This window comes from Drosophila arizonae, chromosome 4 (assembly GCF_054131065.1).
Source record: "Drosophila arizonae isolate 15081-1271.41 chromosome 4, UAZ_ARI_1.0, whole genome shotgun sequence".
NCBI classification, from domain to species: Eukaryota; Metazoa; Arthropoda; class Insecta; order Diptera; family Drosophilidae; genus Drosophila; species Drosophila arizonae.
Genome location: NC_142924.1, coordinates 3,198,677 through 3,211,718, shown reverse-complemented (window position 1 = coordinate 3,211,718; position 13,042 = coordinate 3,198,677). Strand labels below are relative to the sequence as shown.

Genomic DNA, 13,042 nt, shown 5'->3' with positions numbered 1-13,042 from the left:
GCGCACAACAAAAACAACTCCTAAATATTAAAATGCTAATGTTTATTGAGAGCTAAGTAACTCAATGTCTGAGAAGTCAAAGTATTTAAATATTTGGTTATTTCTCTATTGTTGTTAATTATGTCGCTTGTTGTCGATTTATTATAAATAAGCCTTCGTTGGACACGCCGATGTCACTGGCAATTTGTTATCGAATAACTGTCAACCACCGAAAAAAAAAATAGCAAACGAAGAGAATATACAGAAGCGCAAAAAACAGTTCGCACAAATTTTTTTACATCATAAAATAATGTAAGGAGATGCTCGCTGGCAAATAGTTATTGCGACTTACAGATTAAAACAAACGATAAGCACTTTAGTGAAACCGTCCGCACGAAGCTGCGCTAGTGCAAATGCATTTCTTTGTCTGCACTTTGCTGGAATAAAGTTCTCGAACAAACGTTTTTTTTTGTTCGGTCGAGTGCGAATAAAAATTCCTGAAAAATGTCAACAACTCCAAATTCCAATAGTAGTGGTAGTAATAGCAACAACAACAACAACAATAAGCAAAAACAGCAACAGCAACAGGATACATACAGTGACAGCAGCAGCATCGAAGAGAATTTAGAGGCTGCCGAGGAGCGTCGTAGGCGCATCCTAAAGAATCGCAGTCGCAGCAGCACCTACATGCAGAGACAGCAGCACACCGCTATGAGCGTGAGTAGTGGTGCGATTTCCAAACATGACAAGTCGATGACACCAACGACAAGCAGCGCAGCCGCTGCCGCCGCTGCTGCAGCAGCTGCCACAGTGCGTTTGGGTCCACCGGAGCGCATATCGATGTTGGTGGATGGCGTACGCTTCACAGTGGAGCAAACGCTGCTCACCGCACATCCCAATACCATGTTGGGCACGATGTTCGGCACAGGCTTTCAATTTGTTCATCCCAATGAGCGCGGTGAATATGAATTAGCGGATGGCATATCTCACTTGGTGTTCCGTTCCATACTGGAGTATTACAAAAGTGGAGTTATTCGCTGCCCGCCCACTGTATCGGTGCCTGAGCTGAAGGAAGCATGCGACTATCTGCTAATACCCTTTGACGCGACCACTGTGCGCTGCCAGAACCTAAGTGAGTATGTTGTTGCTGCTGCAGCTGGGCGTCTCTTAGTCAAGTGCCGTCCCCCGTTTCTTGCTTTTCTCGTTTGTTTTTACTTGATCTCTCTGTGCTACACCAAAAAGGAGGCCTGCTTCATGAGCTGAGCAACGAGGGAGCCCGCCAGCAGTTCGAAGTCTTTCTTGAGGATTTGATATTGCCTTTAATGGTTGCCTCAGCACAGCGCGGCGATCGCGAATGCCATGTCGTAGTACTGCTCGATGACGACATGGTCGACTGGGATGAGGAATTCCCCCCGCAAATGGGCGAGGAGTATTGCCAGAGTATGTCCAACATATATAAATATGTTTTATTTCTCATCATTCTCTATCTGCAGCTGTGCACAGCACTGCCATGCATCGTTTCTTCAAGTACATCGAGAATCGTGATGTGGCCAAGCAGGTGATGAAAGATCGAGGATTAAAGAAAATACGCTGCGGCATTGAGGGCTATCCCACACACAAGGAGAAGATTCGTCGACGTCCTGGCGGCCGAGCTGAAGTCATTTATAGTTACGTTCAGCGTCCATTCATACACATGTCGTGGGAGAAGGAGGAAGCCAAGAGCCGTCATGTCGATTTCCAGTGCGTTAAGTCCAAGTCTGTTACGAATCTCGCCGAGGCGAATGCCGATCCACCTCTGGAACTAGATGCAAGTGAGTACGACTTAGTGTGAGTACTCTTTTATTTGGTTGATAACTATTTGGCATTCACTCTGCAGGTGGCAATCCCATTCCACCGCCCGCCATAGCTGTTGTGAATGCTCATGTTGATCTGGCTGCACCTGCTGTTGGCCTGGTTGGTGTGGGCGTGGCGGCTGATGTTGTTGTAGCTGTGGATGAAGCCGCCGGCGGCGTCGTGCTAAACGAGCAGGATCATGCAGCCGCAGCAAATGCTCCACCCGGCATCGTTGATGAACACGTGTAGAGATCGACCCCAAGGGTTAGAGTTTATACACTGCCATCTTAGCTAGCTGCACGCACCCTCTCGAAGCAAGGCTTTGTACGTTTTGAAACCGAACTTTTTGTATACACTATCGAAATATAACGAACACATAAATTATAACATACCATTTATACGTTAGCCAAAAAAGAACAGCTGCAACTCGGATGCACTAACAGCTACCCTTTCAGGTCGTCTGCTCCTTAAAGATGTTGTTACTGAGTAGCTCCTAGTCGGAGAGTCTTGATTTAGACCTTCTGTACACCATACCTTGCTTCAATTTCAACAACAAAAACAATATTTTATTGAATTAAATACAATTTGCCATGGTTATGCTTTTGGAAGCTGCCGCAGCTTAAACACCATCAAAGGATTCGCGTTCGCCTTGAGCAAGCGAGGAGGTCTCCCAGTTCAGAGATCTCTCGATGGCCATCTTCCATTTCTGGTAGCGCAAATTGCGTTCCGTGGAATTGATCTTCGGCTTTACAACATCGCGTTCATCCGATTTGGACAACGGGCCTTCCATATTATACTGCGGAGCAATCGTCTTATAGGCAGCCATTGCAGCGCCCTGGAAGAGATTAAGTAAGTAAGCAAGAACTGACCAGAATTGGGTTTGGGCCAATGAGTTTTAACGTACCAGCGCTGTGGTCTCCGCAATCTTGGCGCGCAGCACATGAATGCCAACCAGGTCGGATTGTAGCTGAAGGAACAGATTGTTGACAGTCATGCCGCCATCGACCATCAGCTTAGCGAGTGGTATTTTGCAATCCTTGTGCATGGAATCAAGTATGTCGCGCACCTGGAAGCAAACAGCCTCCAGCGTGGCTCTCACAATATGCTCACTGGTTGTCTCCTCGCTCAGGCCACATAGCACGCCCCTTGCATCCTGATTCCAATAAGGAGCATACAGGCCATTGAACGCGGGCACAAAGTAGACATCCAGCGAGTTATCCACCATGCTGGCCATCGTCTCGATTTGGCCCGTATTCTGTATGAGGCCAATATTATCTCTCAGCCAATTAAAGGCGGCGCCGGCAATGGACACACTGCCCTCCAGGGCATAATAGGGCGAGGCCTTGCGACCTAGTTGATAGCCCACCGTCGTGAGCAATCCATGCTGGGAATGAACTATTGATGGACCCGTATTGTACAGCAAAAAGCAACCGGTGCCATAGGTGGCCTTCGCTTGGCCCTTGGACAGGCACTGTTGACCCACCAGCGCTGCCTGCTGATCACCCAAATCCGCTGTGATGGGTATGCCCTTCAGCGAACCCGCAGCAATGACGCCAAAATGCTCGGCGCTGGAGCAGATTTCTGGTAGAATACTTCTTGGCAGTCCGAAGAATTTTAGCAGATTTCCATCCCATTGCAGCGTCTCGATGTTCATTAGCATAGTGCGTGATGCATTTGTCACATCTGTCTTGTGCACACCTCCGTTCACGCCACCCGTTAGATTGTACATCAGCCAGGTATCAATGGTGCCGAACATGGCGTCTCCTGCATCCATGGCCCGCTTCACCGTCGCCACATTATCTCTCAGCCAGCGCAGTTTAACGCCCGAGAAGTATGGCGAAAGCGGCAGACCACACAATGGTCGCAAATAATTAATGTTGCGCGCATTATTCGGTATTGTCTCCAGCAAATCCTCGACAGTGCTGGTGGTGCGATTGTCCAGCCAAATAATGGCATTCGCCAACGCCTCGCCCGTATTCTTATCCCAAATCAATGTGGACTCGCGCTGATTGGTAATGCCAATTGCCAAAATATCCTGAAAATACAAATGTTTACAATTAAGAAACACATAATTATAGCAATTAATTACAAAATATTATAGTTTTATAAAGTTGTTGTTTGACCTTTAAATAACTTTATACCTAAGCTAGGTTCTTTCTGGGATCCAAGCTCTTGGCGCGAACCATAAGATTCAAATTTTCCACAGTACGGCAGCACTAAATGACTAAGACACAATAAAGGATGGCAGTACTGTACAAATAATAAACAATAAATGGCACAAACGGCTGATAAGAAAATAGAGACAAGTGCAAAAGAAGTTACCAGTGTTGTACAAGACTTTGAATTCCAATGAAACAAGTATTTAGTCATTCCGTTTTGTGCTCGCCATTTGTAACGATATGGCAGCACTAGACGGCCAATCAACAGAAAAATGAAGACAGCGAAAACCAGCTGATAAGAGAAATATATATGTATACAAAACACTACATTTAACTGCGTAACACTTGTTAAGTTTCGATCAACCTTTTGTTTGTTCGTCTCGATGTCAAACATAGTCAAAATTTTCAGTCGAAGTGTCGTCCAGATAATCAGAACCAGCAGCAGCGTCAGAAACAAACAGCAGTTGCGCATTATGTCAGCTCTACCGAGTGGCGGCTTAGCCATCGGTGGCCCGAGCATTGTGGCCGTTGGCCAGATGCAGTCCACGAACGATAAAGCCGGCAATTTGCAGCAGGTGGAAGAGCTAGTTCTGCTTGCAGCTCAGAAAAAGGCGAAAATGCTCTTCCTGCCGGAATGCTGTGATTTTGTTGGTGAGAATCGCAACGAGACGTTTCAGCTGGTCGAGTCGCTGGACGGACCGCTGATGGCCAAATACAAGGAGCTGGCCAGATGCCATCAGATGTGGTTGTCTCTGGGCGGCGTACACGAGTTAAAGGCATCCACAACAACATCACCATCATCAGATGACAAAACGGAGCAAAGGATATACAATACACACGTAGTGATCAACGATCTGGGTGAGGTGGCGGCCATCTATCGCAAGCTGCATCTGTTCGATGCGACAACGAAAGAGATACGCCTGCGCGAATCGGATACAGTGGCACCGGGCGAGCGCTTAGAGAAACCAGTGGCCACGCCGGCTGGGCAGGTGGGTCTGCAGATTTGCTATGACCTGCGCTTCGCAGAGCCCGCACTGCTGCTGCGCAAACTGGGCGCCCAGGTGCTCACCTACCCGGCAGCCTTTACCCATGCGACGGGCAAAGCCCACTGGGAGATTCTGCTTCGTGCTCGTGCCATTGAGACGCAGTGCTTTGTAATCGCTGCAGCACAGCAAGGATGGCATAATAAGAAACGCCAGAGCTGGGGTCACGCCATGATCATCAGTCCATGGGGCGTCGTTCTTGCGGACTGTGGCGGCGAGGAAAAGCTAGCCGTGGGTATAGCCGAGATCGACTTGTCGCAACTGGCCAAGATATACCAGAGCATGCCCTGCTTCGAGCATAGACGCAACGACATCTACAGCTTGACCGCCTTCAATCTGAGTCCATCCAGTGCGGAATATGGACAGGATCGCGCCTTTGCAAACAACACCGTGGACAAGCGAACCATATTCTACGAATCCGAGCACTGTTGGGCCTTCACCAACTTGCGCTGCGTCGTCAAGGGTCACGTGCTGGTCTCCACGAAGAGGATTACTCCACGGCTCAATGGACTCAACTGTGCAGAAGTGACGGATTTATTTGCCACTGTTTGTATAGTGCAACGAATGCTGGAGGCTATCTATGGCACCACCTCAGCGACGGTCACCGTGCAGGATGGCGCCAATGCCGGTCAGACAGTGCCACACGTACACTTCCATGTTATGCCCCGTCGCAATGGGGACTTCGGGCACAACGATCAAATCTATGTGAAGCTGGACGAGCGAGTTGAGAATCTGCCACCACGCACGCTCCAGGAGCGCATTGACGAGGCGGAAATCTATCGCACCTTCCTGCGTAAATGTTGCATATAAGCATCAGCATAATCCTTTCTCTATACGTGTCCACGTGTTTGTCAATAAAAGATCGTTTTAATAAGGTACACCTAGTCGCGATGCTTGCTGTTCATTCATGTCTAACCCCTTCCATGAAAGCCGTAAAATAATGCTCACCTTGACTTTGCCACCTAGTGCAACGAGCTTTTTGCATGCCCCCTCAATGCACTCGCTGACAGTGTTGGTAATGACCCGCGGATCCTGTTCGCACCAACCTTCCTTCACAAAAATGGACGGCACCTCGATTTGATGATAGCAAACAATATCATCGGTGCCTGCCCGAAAGATCATAAATCGTGCCGATGTGGTGCCCTCATCGATGGCGCCAATAAAGGGACCACTCATGTTTACATCCGCTGACTCGTTGCCGGTTTCCATTGTCCAAGCTTCCTTTCTTTTTATTTTTATTTGTTTGGGTTACGTATGCACAGACACTAAGTAAACCAGCGAAATTTGTTGTTCGAGCTTCACTCTGTGTTGGCTTTACAACTGCTGTTCGATTGTCGCAGACATTTTAGTACACGATTACGATAAGAGATAAGGAACAGCCCCTCGGTTATTGGCAAAGCTATTTGTACTATGTACCCGATACCTATAAAAACCTGTTTTGCAAAACGTAAATATTTATTGCGAATATGCGTATGAAAGCGAATTAAGAAAAACGACGTTTATGCAGTGATAAGTGCGTGACTAGTATATACAACCAAATATATGATATTTTCAGCTATTATTTTTATAAAATTAAATTTATTAAACCCGTAAAAAAGTAAATGTAAAATTAATTGCGTTTAGTTAGCAATTAATTATGATATGCACATTTTACAGCACTATCAACCAGTGTGCACACAAAGGAGCAATAAAGTTATTCTGAGTAAAAGCGATTACGGTCACACTTAAAGCGGTGTCTCGCAGCTGGCTAGTAAACGACAAATGTTTGGAAATGCATTTCATTTAGATATTAACAATTGCTAATTGATCATGTCCATATCGGAGCAGCATCGCTCAGGATTGCGCGATCTACTGTGTAATGAAACAAATATACCCGTGCTGCTGCAACTGGCAAGGAGTGTAACAAAAAATGTGTGCAGCATCGATGAGCCCGAGGGTAAAAACAAAAAACAAAAAAACATTACGAACAAATATGAACAAATTTTCTCTCTCTCACAGAGGCTTTAGGTTACCTTATAACACAGGTCGGCGACACACACAAACTTCTACATAAGCGACATATCACAAAAGATTTGTTATTTAGATACCTGAACACACGTTTACCTGGCACCTCGACAGACTTCACAAAAGCCGATTTGGTTATGAAAATAATCCAGTATTGGGACAAACAGTTAAATGGGGCAGTTTCAAAAGCTCCGGACTCCACTCATGCGGACGCACCCTTAATGCAGATAGCTAACGAACAGGACTACCCAATACATCTGATGGCACGCAAATTTGGTGAATGGTTTTTCAACAAGTATAATTCTGATAGCTTAATTCTGTCCGATCTCTGGAGCGATGCAGCTCTGGAGATGAAAGTCATTGCGGATGATGGAGCCAGCGACTTTGAATGTTGCAGCGCAGAGCAGGTGCTCGAATGCCTAGTCAAAGCTAAACAGACATTTGGCTTCTACTTCAACCCTAACTTATCGCATTCTGGTGTCCAAGGACGCATCGATCCCTACGGCCAAGTTATAGTGCTCTGCTGTGGCACACTGCACTCAGCCGAACGCTCTGTGGGTGTATTCGAGTGCGCCTTTGGACTACTGCGCGATCCGAACGAAGGCAACAACTGGAAACCCAAGAAATTCAAGTGTTTGCTGCGCAGCGAACTGAGTCCGCCTCGATTACACACCTTGGATGAAAGCAAGACGCTACAATTAGCATTAACTCTGCCCACGCCAACTGACGCACTTGACTAGGTGGTTTCAATTGAACTATACGACTATGAATAACCTAGAATTAAGGCTGACTGATTGATATTTATTTGTTTAGAATGTACTAAGCAACTAGTCTGTGAATGAAAATTTTCAGTTTTTTTCTATCTGAAATTTCTAATTTCTTTTGTATGCTATCTAAAGTATGTAAATGCTGGCTCAACGTGAAAGTGAACCGAGAATATGTATATATATAATATGAATATATGTATATATATAATATGAATATATGTATATTATATACATATATTTAACATGCCTAATACAAATCTGTGTAGACAATTTTTACGAACTTAAAAAGGTTGTTCAATTCTGTCAGACTTAAGATTTAGGAATTCATTTCTTCTTACTTGTATTAAACAAATTTGTAAGCTAATGTCTAGGATAATAAATGCTGACTATATTATAGCAAATTTAGTATTCAATATAAATTTTCTAGATAAAAAAAAGTTCTTTATATGAAGTGTATTTAAAATCTAGAACTGCTTGAGCTCTCACAATTTAAAAAGTCTTTCTCAAGGTTAGCCAATTCCTAATATATTATTGATAGAGGCCCGAGCACCCTAAAAATCTACATAAGGCACTAAAGAATCACTATATTTAGCATTAAAACTATGAAAATTGATCATTTCCGGATCATGTCATTTTTACTAAATATCTAAAATTCCAGTTTACAGGCATATCAAATTTTCCAAGCTTCGCAATGTACACAGACGGACACAGCAAAATTGATTATAATATTTCAGACTGACGAATCATGTTCCATTAACTTGATTTACAAACAACTCATGTGCTCGATCTAAATAGGTCATCTAACAAATCTAAGCTTTTTCGCCATGGACGTCCTATTGAATCATCTTTGACCCAAACAGTCTCTTAACGGACTTCAAGCAATAGCAACAAATTCAATCCATTGTTTACTTTACCTGTGGCTTGCTCGCAAGAGGAATCCTCGCCTCCTGGTTTACCTGTGATAGTAGAAACAGAACACGAGAGAGAGAAAGAGAAATGTTTCTCAGTAAGACACGCGATTTCAAAGGAAAACACAACTTACGCCCGGACGTGGAATTGTGTCAAAGTTTCAAGACGCGCAGTTTCCACAATTTCGGCCGAATTAGCTGCAAAGTTCAGAGAAAACAAACAGCATTAAAACTGAGAGTTTAACATAAGCCAAATTGGGGTTGGAAAAAATAATATAGAAAGTTGGCCCATAAATGTTTTTTTTTTTTTTTTACTGATGTGAGCCCAAAAATAAATTATTACCAGTTGCGCAGCTCGATTCCATTTCTTTATAGATCAGCAGAGGTCCACTGAAATGGTATCAAATATTAATAATAGTTTCTGATATTGAATCAACTGCAGCTAGATGTTATATATGTATATATACCACACTATATAATTGCGAGTCTGTGTGTGTGTGTGTGTCTGTATGTGTGTGTAGTAGTAACTGAAGTACATGCATATACATATATATATAGTATGTATTACTTAGTTTTATACATATTAAGTTAGTGTAAGCACGCACACACAAATAACAATTCGGTCGAACCACTGAACATTATGTACATATGCTTACAATCAAGATATATACGGATTTATATATATATAGAAAGATAGATAGATAGGTAGTAGATAGTCTATTTATAGCTGAGTGTGTGGTTTTTGTAGCTCGGGTGATAATAATAACTCGATAAACTTGTTCTAACGTAATTTCTTATAGTCTACAAATAATTGAATTACGTTTATTGTGTCGCTCTCTGTGCTGTTTGGAGCTACATTTTCTCCTGTATAAAGGGATGTGTGAGTGCCTGATTTAGCGATATACGTTTGCCCGGATCCAAGGCAAACATATTCTCCAGCAGATCTTTGAGCTGTGTCACCTTGCGATGCTGATCATCGGGTAAGTTCTGATCAGCGATTAGCTCCTGTTGCAAATTGCGGGTAGGCTTCACCACAGGCATCACGACGATCTTTTCCTGGAAAAGTCAATGATATTAGAGTTTAGTTACCCATATATATATATCCAAATGTATCCGTCTACTTACCCTCTCTGTTAATTTGTCTATTTCGTGATAGAGGAAATTGCAGCTTTGATCAAAATGCTGTTCTCTGAATTGTCCCTTGCGTATGATGCGATTGGGTATCTTGCCCTTTACATCCATAAAGAATTTAAGCATCTGGTTGTTGCTCTTGCCACTGAACAATATCTTGCCCGTATATAGTTCGTAGATAGTGCAACCAGCTGACCACGTATCAATGCCATAGTCATAGGGTATACCCAATATTATTTCAGGTGCTCGATAGAAACGTGATACCAAGTAAGGCGTTATTTCATTCTCACTGATGGCCGAGGCAGAGCCAAAATCGCACAGCTTCAATATCAAATTATTCTCATTAACTAGAATATTATCGGGCTTGATGTCCGCATGCAGTATGCCCGTCTTTTTCAGCAGCTTAAGAGCGAGGAACAGTTGCTGAGTATAGCTGCGCACCGCTTTTATGTGAAGACCCACATTTTTGCCATATTTCTTGAGCACCTCGCGCAGATTCATGGCCAGCGGCTCAAACACCATGCAAAGATGCTACGAAGAGAGGGTTCAGAGGATTACTAATTGATTTTTGAGAATATATCGAGACCCCTTACCTGCTTGTGGAAAAAGTGCCGATATAAACGAAGGCAATGGAAACGATCATCAGGATCCGCATCGTTGAGTTTTTTAAGGATTTCCAGCTCACGTAGACCTGTCTTATGCCTGGCCATATAGAAAAAGCAAATATCGAATTAATTACATTACTGTTGATGACATCGACGTAAACAAACATTGGATGATCCCACTTACATGATCTCGTTGTTGCGTATAATTTTGATAGCCACATTGGCCGAGCCGCGCGCCTGATCCCTGCTGCGCACCACATTGCTGAACACGCCTTGTCCTGTGTAGCCACTGACGAGGTAGCGATTGTCCAGTACCTCACCAATGCGCACACGATAATAACCCTCCGCATCGTCCCAATTGTCAGTTAGAGCAGGATTCTCAATTTGATGCTTACTGTGCACTATCGTACTGGGGGACTATAAATACAGAGAGTGAGTGAGTAAGTTTCTGTTTAAGCTGTTGCATGCTCGACATTTACAAGCCTGTGACTCACATCGAAATTCGAATCAACATCCTGATCGGCAAACATGTCCCATTCGTTGCGTTTCTCTTTAACTGTGCTGTTCTTCGAAGCATTTGCATCGAACGCTTCGGGCTTAGCAGCCGGCTGCTCTTCTTTTTCAATCGTTGGCGAATGCTGCATCTGCTCGGGTTTCGAGGAGACGGGTGAGATGCTTCTCGATTCATATGAATTCGATTTCCGAGGCGTCGGGCTGGTTGTACGCGATTTCCCCTCAGTGGTAACCAGTTTCTAGGAACGAAATGGAATAAGTATTTGTAATAGGAGCTATATTTACTTGCGTTGGACTTACCTTGACCAGCTCCTCACGTTGCTTGCGACGCATCTCAATGATACGCTCCTCATCATCCTCGTCCTCGTTGATATCTATGTCAAGACTGGTTTCCTCGTCGCTGCTCTCCTTTTCGTGCATTTTCTGCCCCTCGCTTAAAGAGCCTTTATAGCGATCGCGATCGGCGGCGCCCACACCATTGCCAGAGCGTGCTCCACGTCCAGATCCTGTGCCACGTTCACCGCCCCGATCCTGCTCCAGCTGACGCTCACGCTCACGCCTTCTATCTGACTCAAACTTACTACGACTATGCGAACGTGGACGTTGCCAGCGATCGCGATCGCGATCACGATCACGATCACGCTCTCGTTCGCGCTCGCGCTGCCTACCTCCACGCTCTGACTGCTGCTGTCGATTATCTCTCTCTGGTCTCCTTTCACGATCACGACTTTGTTCGCGTCGCTCTCGCTGCTTGTCACGATTGATCTCCTGTCGCAGATCTTCCATGTTCCTGTTGTACTCTTGGTGATGACGTCTCTGTTGCTGCTGTAGCTGTTGCTCACTGCGTCGGCGAGGCGTGCGACTTCGTTGATCTCGGATCGAACGACGATCTCGCGAGTCACGCTGCTGCTGTGGCCGACTTCTTTGTGGGATGGGCGATGATTGTCGTCTTCGCTTCTCTGGTGTGGGCGAGGGCGTACGCTGACTACCGCTAGAATCATCCAATAATATAACATCGGGTTCGTTTGAGTTATTGATGTTAGACTGTTTATTATTAGCATGTTTACTAGTTGCAGTTGCCAGCTGCAGTGCAGACTGCGAGTTCGGCCTACGCTTCGGCGCCTCGATAGCTGCAACAACGGGTTGCTGTGGCTGCTGGGGTTGCTGCAGTGGACGCTTGAGCTGCAACGAATTGGAACGAGTCTCATCGCCTTCAGTGTCAGACATGTAGGCACCCAGGCGTGCTTGCAGAAGTGCCTTTTGTCGCATTAGCTCCTCCAAATTTAGCTCATCTTCGAGCTTATCTGGCAACAACACAGGGCTGGCTATGTCAATGGGGCTAGAATACATACGATCTATGAGTTACGCGTTACATAGATATATCTTCAATACCTACACATCACTCTCACTACCAGATGTGGCCACTTCAAGTACAGGCCGCACCTTGTTCTGTATGGTCTTGGTAATCTCTTCAACCAAGCTGCATGGGTCTGTATTTGGTTTGACAATACGAAAGTCGGCGCCATTGGGCGTCAGTTTTGAGCTACGCTCGCGACTGGCTTGCATCAACTCAGTAAATTTGCTACTCAGACCTTGAGCCACTGCATTGTTTCGAATGAGCTGCTGCTTCTCGGATGCATTCGAAGATTCGCTGTGACGCTGATGGCGCTTTTTCGATTTCTTGTGCTTTTTGTGCACCTTTTCACTGCTGCTCGACTTTTTGTGTTTCTTATGCTTTTTAGACTTTTTGTGCTTGGCGTGTCGCTCCTCGGCCTCGCTGTTGTCACTGGAGTCGTAACTGCTTGAAAAAAGTAAATTAATATACATACACACAACACAAATTTCTCACACACACACACACACATAACCTCACAAAGTTTTGCTTAATATTTTATTTTATATTTATTCCTTACCTCTTGTCGTCACTCGTCATTGTGTATGATGGATTGTAGCTTGGGCATGCAGTGCTACCTACTTAATATTATTACAAATTTAACTTTTAAGTTTTGGCGTGCAATTTTATATTTGCATTTAACTTGTGTCCAAACGTTTGCTACCAGTTCGCGACCAATAAACTGAACAAATGAGTTAATGAACTAG

General features: G+C 44.7%; 5 protein-coding genes across 6 annotated transcripts; 3 read left to right on the top strand and 2 right to left on the bottom strand.

The window, feature by feature from the left end:
* The first annotated feature begins 38 nt into the window (after positions 1-38).
* On the top strand, positions 39-2,199 carry mri (BTB/POZ domain-containing protein mrityu). Its single transcript, XM_018006940.2, has 4 exons — positions 39-1,111; positions 1,222-1,419; positions 1,473-1,790; positions 1,856-2,199. Exons 1-4 carry the CDS (start codon positions 484-486, stop codon positions 2,059-2,061), a joined length of 1,350 nt encoding a protein of 449 aa, XP_017862429.1. The 5' UTR covers positions 39-483; the 3' UTR covers positions 2,062-2,199.
* A 157-nt stretch (positions 2,200-2,356) lies between these two features.
* Positions 2,357-6,650, bottom strand: Gk1 (Glycerol kinase 1). The gene is made up of 3 exons (XM_018006938.2): positions 5,963-6,650; positions 2,717-3,847; positions 2,357-2,647 (listed from the first exon to the last, which is right to left on the bottom strand). Exons 1-3 carry the CDS (start codon positions 6,221-6,223, stop codon positions 2,432-2,434), a joined length of 1,608 nt encoding a protein of 535 aa, XP_017862427.1. The 5' UTR covers positions 6,224-6,650; the 3' UTR covers positions 2,357-2,431.
* NitFhit (ntrilase and fragile histidine triad fusion protein NitFhit) lies at positions 3,954-5,892 on the top strand. Its single transcript, XM_018006939.2, has one exon. The coding sequence runs from the start codon at positions 4,355-4,357 to the stop codon at positions 5,822-5,824; it is 1,470 nt and encodes a 489-aa protein (XP_017862428.1). The 5' UTR covers positions 3,954-4,354; the 3' UTR covers positions 5,825-5,892.
* Positions 6,651-6,663: 13 nt separating the features above from the next.
* Positions 6,664-10,355, top strand: LOC108613458 (uncharacterized protein C3orf38 homolog). Its single transcript, XM_018006944.2, has 2 exons — positions 6,664-6,950; positions 7,013-10,355. The coding sequence occupies exons 1-2, from the start codon at positions 6,824-6,826 to the stop codon at positions 7,756-7,758; spliced, it is 873 nt and encodes a 290-aa protein (XP_017862433.1). The 5' UTR covers positions 6,664-6,823; the 3' UTR covers positions 7,759-10,355.
* Positions 9,396-13,025, bottom strand: Prp4k (Pre-mRNA processing factor 4 kinase). Of its 2 annotated transcripts, none has more exons than XM_018006930.2 (8): positions 12,856-13,025; positions 12,339-12,743; positions 11,243-12,281; positions 10,924-11,181; positions 10,614-10,846; positions 10,418-10,526; positions 9,819-10,355; positions 9,396-9,749 (listed from the first exon to the last, which is right to left on the bottom strand). In XM_018006930.2, exons 1-8 carry the CDS (start codon positions 12,873-12,875, stop codon positions 9,546-9,548), a joined length of 2,805 nt encoding a protein of 934 aa, XP_017862419.1. In that variant the 5' UTR covers positions 12,876-13,025; the 3' UTR covers positions 9,396-9,545. The 2 variants fall into 2 exon arrangements, with proteins under 2 accessions (XP_017862419.1, XP_089323831.1); XM_089467705.1 differs by having other exon boundaries at positions 9,546-9,749; positions 12,339-12,740; positions 12,856-13,024.
* Between the last annotated feature and the right edge of the window lie 17 nt (positions 13,026-13,042).